Source organism: Penaeus vannamei, chromosome 4 (genome assembly GCF_042767895.1).
Source record: "Penaeus vannamei isolate JL-2024 chromosome 4, ASM4276789v1, whole genome shotgun sequence".
NCBI classification, from domain to species: Eukaryota; Metazoa; Arthropoda; class Malacostraca; order Decapoda; family Penaeidae; genus Penaeus; species Penaeus vannamei.
Window position 1 is genome coordinate 4,804,726 of NC_091552.1, and position 8,505 is coordinate 4,813,230.

Below are 8,505 nucleotides of genomic sequence, written 5' to 3' on the forward strand. Positions count from 1 at the left end.
AGATATGAATACAGCATCCATTTCCTGCGATCATTTGTAGAAATTTTGAGGAAAATAGATTAAAAAACATATTTTGCTTTAACTGCTACACTGCCGGTGTATCAAGAAATTTTCCTCCCTTGATCAAAAATTCCCCAAGCCGTATGTTCCGGCAGGACAGAGCTCGCACAACACTTTGGTGTCGCACAATGATGGTACATAGGGTGCTTTCCCCTATCTCCCTTTCGGTGGGACCCACACTGATGGTCCATAGGGTGCTTTCCCCTATCTCCCTTTCAGTGGGACCCACATTGATGGTACATAGGGTGCTTTCCCCTATCTCCCTTTCAGTGGGACCCACATTGATGGTACATAGGGTGCTTTCCCCTATCTCCCTTTCGGTGGGACCCACACTGATGGTCCATAGGGTGCTTTCCCCTATCTCCCTTTCAGTGGGACCCACATTGATGGTCCATAGGGTGCTTTTCCCCTATTTCCCTTTCAATTGGAGGCTGCAGACCCCCTTCCCCCCGCCTGCTCAACAAAACCTTCATCCCGTATGTCCCGGCAGCATAGAGCCAAACAACTACGCTTTGGTGACACACATTGATGGTATATAGGGGGAATTGCGGACAAACTCTAGGGGGGAATTGCGGACAAAGGGGAAAACAGATGGGTACACCAGGTGTAGATAATTGGTATGCGAATTTTACTATACACACGGCAATTCTATTACTCTCTCCATGAATCCCAATATTGTAAGCTATCCCTCATAACTCAGTAAAGGTCTATAGAACATGTAAATCTATAATGAGGAAGTCGGTGTAGTCACTTCATGAATGAAATGCTTCGAAATTTGAAGAAAACGGTAAAATCTCAACAATACCCTCACACTTGAGTAGATATACAAATAACGTGATAAATGCTTAAGGCTTCAAAGGTCATTTTTAAAAAATACGATGGAACAAGTTAAAGTAATCAAAATTTAAATTCAAAATGAGTTTCCCCTCCTAAACACAAACTGTATCTCATATATATTCAGGAGACCACTTTCCTTTAAAATAATTCAAATTCGTTGGAATAACGTGAGAAAAAAAAAATACCTAAAACATTCTCACTCTCTCTCTCTCTCTCTCTCTCTCTCTCTCTCTCTCTCTCTCTCTCTCTCCCTCTCTCTCTCTCTCTCTCTCTCTCTCTCTCTCACTCACTCACTCACTCACTCACTCACTCACTCACTCACTCACTCACTCACTCACTCACTCACTCACTCACTCACTCACTCACTCACTCTCTCATGTTTCAAACGGGGTGGGGGGTGAATGTGTAAGAAGAGGGCGCCAACCATAATAGGGGGACGAGGCTATAAACAAGAGGTGCAACAAACACCCATACATGACAGGTGCATTAAGAAGATAAATAGGTGGCAGGTGTTTGGACCCTCTAGACCAGGGATTCCCGACCCTTTGTTACTTTGTACCCCTTCGGCACCCTGGCAAGTTCCAACATATCCAACTAGGTTATGATGCTCAAACTCCTACGTACCCACTGAGAAAAAGATACCCCTGGTTACATGCCAGGGTACATGTCACATGACACACTCGGCTTCAGGTATCGTCAAACTTATCTGTCAATTTTTTTTCAAAGAATCTTCCATCTATTCTGCAGATTTTTAACAAAAGCAAGATAGTTCCAATGAACAAGGTCTATATAAGTACCTTGCCAATGAACACGATATATTACATGCATCCGAAAGAAGAAAGAAGGTAATGTAGTTCAAATAAGAAACAAAAAACAGATATGTGATAGTGTCGAGATATTTGACGCTGATGGTTATATGTTTATCTCAGGTCGGTGTGTGGTTATTTACGTTTTCTCCTTTGTGTTTATTGCTCATCTGAGAAATGTAATCAAGTCGTTACCGTCAGCCAAATCAAGGAAGGGACTGCTGAGATGTGAGCGAAGGTTCAAACTTTTTTTTCTTTCTTAGGGAAGGGGAGATGGAAATACGAAGAAACATCAATGAATATTGATTCAGCAAAACAAAATCACGTCACAGAAGGGTATTTGGCATTTGAAATGGCACACGAAGAAAAGAAACTAGAGTCTAAAACCCAAAACTAGAAAATAGAGACAATCAGAAATTGCTTGAAACGAGGTAACCATTTTTCAAGGCAAGTCTCTAGCACAAAGGTCTAAAAAATACTAAAATCGGCGGCTCACTGCACAACTTTAAAGATAATTTGTTGCATCAAATTTAGGAAAAAATACATGAACATTAATTATGACTATAAGATACACATTTGCTTTGATATAATTTCTTCACTCTGGCTGTTAATGAAAATCTTACTGTGTGAAATTACTCATACTCTCATATTTTCATAGTGATGCATAATTGTAAATTAGTCGACTTTTATGAAGTTGAAAATCAATCTAAGAAGTGAGAACAGAAAGCAGACAGATGATGATTATGTAGAGATAACTAAATCTGATGAATGAAGTGATGTTCATTGTTAATAATTTGCAGACAGCGGTTTAATATGACGAGAAACTGTGACGTCATGTGCAAACACTTGTCGAATTGTATAGTATATGAATATCAACCCAATTTGTAATATAAAGACTCACTCTCATTCACATCCACTTTCCCTCTCTCTTTCACTCACTCACACACATACTCAGTCAATCGCTCACACGCACGCACATACACCTCTCTCTCACGCACTCAACTCACTCCACTCTGCGCTCTCTCTCTCTCTCTCTCCCGGTTTCAATATCATCAAAATTAATTAATAATTATTCAGAATATCAAACTTTGACTTACTTCATCTAGTTGTTATATAATTAATTTCATTATCTCTACAAGACCTATTGTTCATTGAATTTTAACTACTTCAATTGTATGCAATATTCTTGTTTATAAAACCTATATAAAATATGTATAACCAATGTTTCTCCAAACAGATTATTCATTACCATACTGTATGTATATCAGTATATGGAATGAAACAGATTTTTTTTTAAATATTTTCATTATTTAGGCAAAATATGTACTCTTTACCAGGCATAATGCATTCATTTTCCTTGAAAAATTCTCAATAAACTCCGTCTCTAACTGATTTTCCTCAAATATTTCTTCAATAAACGTTTTAGCTATTCTCAGGTTTTCACGAAACTGGGAGATAAACTGTAATGATTCAAGTCATATCATTCTAGTGACACATCAATATAAACCAATCACTTCATTATCCATTCTCAGGTATTCAAGAAACAGGAGGAATAAAAGGCCAATATAAATCTATCATTTATTAGTTAAAATTCATTCTTAAGAAATATTACCCAAAATGTTTTTCTTTCCCTTGCATGGATTCTGTGAAATCAATAGCTAGTGAACGGACACAACATGAAATTCAAATAAGGATTCGTATTGTCTTACACCTTGCTTCCTAACGAGAATAAGGCAATCCTAACTTCAACGCTTGGGTGAGGGAATGGGGGGCATCAGTTTGCAAAGTGCAATCAACAACTTTCTCCAAAAGCACTATAAAAATAATATGAAATACAAATCAATAGAAAAAAAAATCTACTTTACAAGCAACTACGAATACATTTTTGTTGTTGTTTTTTCTTTCCTGTTATGGGATATGTCTTTTCAACAACTAGCGACTGTGTAAGACCTATCCTTTTATTTTTCTATCAATACTGGAATCCAATAGTAAATTTATGTGAAAGTTGTACTCATATTAAACCCTTTTTTCTATAATTTCACTAAATTTCATTTTATTGTTGATAATTGTTTGCTTCATAAATCTTGAATGCAAGTCCCAGGAAAGAATCAGAAAAAATATATATCTATATTATATGTATAATATTTACATGTACAAAAAAAGTGGGGGGAAATAATGTTTGACAAACAGAGGAGCATCTAATCACTTTCACAAAGGTGCTTCGGGTATACATTAGGATCCATAAAAAGGGAAAAACAACAAAATGAACACATCGTTCAACCTTACGAGGTTAAAACAACAAGAAAGAGGAAGTGGGGGATGATCGGTGAGAAATGACGTGACACATTGTAGGAACTCGAGTCCTCCCATTCATGCAATCATGAAAGTAACACTCATAACAGTAATTAAAAAAGAAAAAAAAAAAAGTAAAAATAATAAAAAAAGCTTCTTTTTTGTGTGTTTTACATTAGCTTTTTCACTATATAGATCTATATTTATATAATTTACACAGGAATCAACCGTCAGACTAAAATGCCTTAGAGAAGAAATGGTCGCTAAATTTGCAACATTCACCCTGACAAATCATTGTGATTATACATGTTCTGGTCGTACAACTCTGCTTTAACTAGCCGGCCACCAAAGTATCGGCCATTTAAGGCTTCTTGTGCTGTAGAGGTTTCTGAAAGAAAAATGGAGAAATATCAATACAAAATCTTTTATTCTAAAATATATAGTTTCTAACTGTTTCTGTTAAAATATAATATACTGTATTTTCCTTTATATGTCCTATAATATAGCAAACTTAATAAAATAAGAGGATGAAATACATGCACAAAGAGATAATAATTATATATATATATATATATATATATATATATATATATATATATATATATATATATATATATATATATATATATATATATATATATATATATATATATATATATATATATATATATATATATATATATATATATATATATATATATATATATATATATATATATATATAAAAACTTGAAACTTTTCATATATCAAAAAATCCTTTCTAATCGATGCCACCACCAGAGTTCTGTTTGTACGTGTATTAGAAATTTCTGACATTAAGCAAATATCCTTCAGGTTCCATTCACCCATTGACTACAAATTTCAATGTCCACAATTGTCATTTGTGGTTGTTTTCGTATTTCTTACATCTCCTTAATCATCTTATATAAAGATTATATCTTCGAATAATTTATTTTGAAACCAAAGAAGATTACACAGGAAGGCCTCATGCTTTTCCATCTTAATGAAAGAGAATGTAGACAAATCATGACCATAGTTCATATCATCCTAGCTCAGGAGAATGATAAAAAAAAAATATTAAAGCACTAAAATATCTCGTCACGAGAGAAATGAGAGCAAGGAAACTACGAAAGACTAAGAAGTTTCTAAAACCAAAAATAGTAATAGTTATCCACAGTATTAATGGAACAACTTTACCACAGAGTGGGTGAAAAAAATAATGAAAAGAAGTGAAGAACGTTTCTGCACGATCCAGATTTTTATTAAAATATCCTGATTCATATGTTCTAGGCATGTACATATGCCTTAGGGAGTGTGCATGACAATCATGTTATTATGTATCACCCTGGTCTCTTTACTGCATATAGTGCATAACATGTTGAAAGGATTTTGCACACACTGTATAAAAAAAGACAAAAGGCCTACTTAAATACCATTTATGTGAATGCAAAACTGTTTTTTCTTGGACTAAAATGTTTATTCATTCTTAATAACTGAGTTTGGAAACAAGGGATGTAACAGCTTACCATGGGGATTTGCAAACTCCACAAAGATTTTGACGATGACTTCTGCATCTTCTTCATCAGACTGCCTTTCTTGATAGATAATGACATGGTTGACAGTTCCAAATCGTCCACATTCTTCTGTGATTTCATCTTGTAGTTGCTCATCGACCTCTTCTGCTCCAACCATGTTGCGTAGGATTAAGACATTCGACTGGGAAGAATGAAAGGAACGTTTAATACATAAGACTCATCAACTTGTTCACTAATCAAACAGCATATTCTCCCATCCAATAAAAATAACTTCAATTAAGGCAAGCAGTAACTCACTCACCTCAGCTTTTCTCATTAGCTTTTGCATAACAAGATGTCGAGCAGACTGTCCTTTAATTGACATGGTTTCCTGCTGTTGTAATGTTTGTGGCTCATTGTCTTCCATCAACTTCTTGGCCAATTCTTCTTGATGAGTGGGCTTGCGATCTTCACCAACAGCAGATGCATTTGAAGTTGAGCTTGGAGTTGATCCCGCAACACTTGGCGTCGAAGCATTTGAAGTTGCAGAGGGCAATGGGGCTGGAGAAGATCCTGAGGATCCAGGAACAGGTAGAGATGTGAGGACTGTTGGAGGTGGAATGGCAGTCCCAGAAGAGCTGGACGTCCCTATGTTGGTTGGCAGGCTAGTGACCACACCCACAGGAGGGACAGAAGCAACAGGTGGTGTTCCTCCAACAACACCCACAGGTGGCACTGTTACCCCCCCTGGGGAAACACTGCTTACTGACCCTATGGGGGGTACACTACCAACTACACCCACAGGGGGTATCTGGGACATTGAGTTGGGAGAGCTACTTAGACCCTGAACTAGGCCAATTGCATTTGTTGCAAGGGCATCCATAGCTTGAATCTTTGCAGTTGCAGCTGCAGCTGCCACTGCTGCTGCAGTTGGCATTTGTGTTGGTGCTGATAGGGGACCCTGAAATTCAGAAGAATCATCTAGAGCTACAACTGCACAGTTTCTCAGAAGGACAATATAGTAGATTTATATAAGGTATTTTATACAAGCTTTAAAACAGAAAAATTGACAGTAACTTACATTAACACCAAAACTCACATAACATGATCCTGGAGGAGTAATTGCTTTCCCAACACGCAAATACTGTCCACCCAAGTCAAATAAGTTCATGGAAGCTATGGCTTCCTGTGCAGATTGTGAATTCTCATATTCAATAAAGCCATAGCCCTTATGTTTGCCAGGTGTAGTTCCTGGAGTTAACATACATTGCTGAAAGAATCGAAGTTTCATTAACAAACAAGAGTAGAGCATATAAAAGAGAAAGAAAGAGAGAAAGAGAAACAGAGAAAGAAAGAGCGAGGGAGAGGGAGAGGGAGGGGGAAGGGGAGATCGAGGGAGGGAGGGAGGGAAAGGGGGAGGGAGGGATAGGGAGGGATGAGGATCGAGGGAGGGAGGGAGGGAAAGGGGGAGGGAGAGAGATGGGAGGGATGGAGAGGATGGAGGGAGGGAGAGAGAGGGAGAGGGAGAGAGAGAGTGAGAGAGAGAGAGAGAGAGGAGGAGGAGGAGGGAGGGAGGGAGGGAGGGAGGGAGGGAGGGAGGAGGGAGGGAGGGAGAGAGAGAGAGAGAGAGAGAGAGAGAGAGAGAGAGAGAGAGAGAGAGAGAGAGAGAGAGAGAGAGAGAGAGAGAGAGAGAGAGAGGGAGGGAGAAAGAAAGAGAGAAAGAGAAACAGAGAAAGAAAGGGGAGGGAGAGGGAGAGAGGAGGGGGAAGGGAGATCGAGGGAGGGAGGAAAGAGAAAGAGGAAACAGAGAAAGAAAGAAGCGAGGGATGGAGGGATGGAGGGATGGAGAAGGGGAGATCGAGGGAGGGGAGGGAGGGAAAGGGGGAGGGAGGGATAGGGAGTGATGAGAGAGGAGGGAGAGAGAGAGAGGGGGAGAGAGAGAGGGAAGAAGGGAGGGAGGGAGGGAGAGGGAGGGAGGGAGGGAGAGGGAGGGAGGGAGGGAGAGAGAGAGAGAGAGGGAGAGAGAGAGAGAGAGAGAGAGAGAGAGAGAGAGAGAGAGAGAGAGAGAGAGAGAGAGAGAGAGAGGGAGAGAGGAGGGAGGGGAGAGAGAGGGAGGGAGAGGAGAGAGAGGAGAGAGGGAGAGGGAGAGAGAGAGAGAGAGAGAGAGAGAGAGAGAGAGAGAGAGAGAGAGAGAGAGAGAGAGAGAGAGAGAGAGAGAGAGAGAGAGAGAGAGAGAGAGAGAGAGAGAAATAAGAGAGAGAATAAAAAAAACTGCAACAAAAGAAATGTTAAAATGAAAAGAAATGGTATTCAAAGTTACTAATTTTCCCTAAATCTAGGGGATATTGAAACAATTGTCTCAACTTTCAATAAGCTCATTTTACATTTAATACTTAATTCTATCATAAACACATTACAATAACTACAGGAAAAATTGGAGGTGGTGTTGGTGTTGGTTGTGGTGAAGTAGTGGTGGTTGTGATGTGGTGGGGGGGAAAAAATATAAAAGAAAAACAAAAAGAAAGAAAGAAAGAAAGAAAATATATATATATACATGATTAAATCAATTCAGCTGCATGAGGATCAGACTTACCTTAATTTTGCCAAAGGCTTCAAACACACTCTTGATGTCAGTCTCAGAAAGGTCTTGATGTACAGAGGCGATGTAGATTCGGTTGTAATAATTTGCCTCCTCTGTGATCTCATCTATCACCGTCTGGGCCTGAAAACAAGCAAAGGAGACAGCTGTAGACAACATATAAGCAAGATTTTACACGCACCTGCATGGAGAAAGCACAGAGAATTCCATTGCATACTTTCCTGGTGACACAAGTTACCCAGTTTTGATGCTTTTTATGTGAGACGTATCAGTATTCCCGACCACCTATTAATTACTAAGACTATGCTGACTACATGAAAGCACAAAATATGTGGTAAAGCGATGTCAAAATATATATTTCAGTGCAATTTCAAAGCTGAAACAAAAAATGAGAACA

At 38.5% G+C, this 8,505-nt stretch overlaps 1 protein-coding gene across 1 annotated transcript in view; it reads right to left on the reverse strand.

The window, feature by feature from the left end:
- Window positions 1-3,267: 3,267 nt before the first annotated feature.
- hfp (Poly(U)-binding-splicing factor hfp) overlaps window positions 3,268-8,505 on the reverse strand; it is a gene marked incomplete in the record, with an annotated part of 25,518 nt that continues 20,280 nt past the window's right edge. The window contains 5 exon segments of the mRNA XM_070120559.1: window positions 3,268-4,383; window positions 5,522-5,711; window positions 5,832-6,470; window positions 6,591-6,779; window positions 8,103-8,231. Coding sequence (XP_069976660.1) covers window positions 4,274-4,383; window positions 5,522-5,711; window positions 5,832-6,470; window positions 6,591-6,779; window positions 8,103-8,231 — 1,257 coding nt within the window.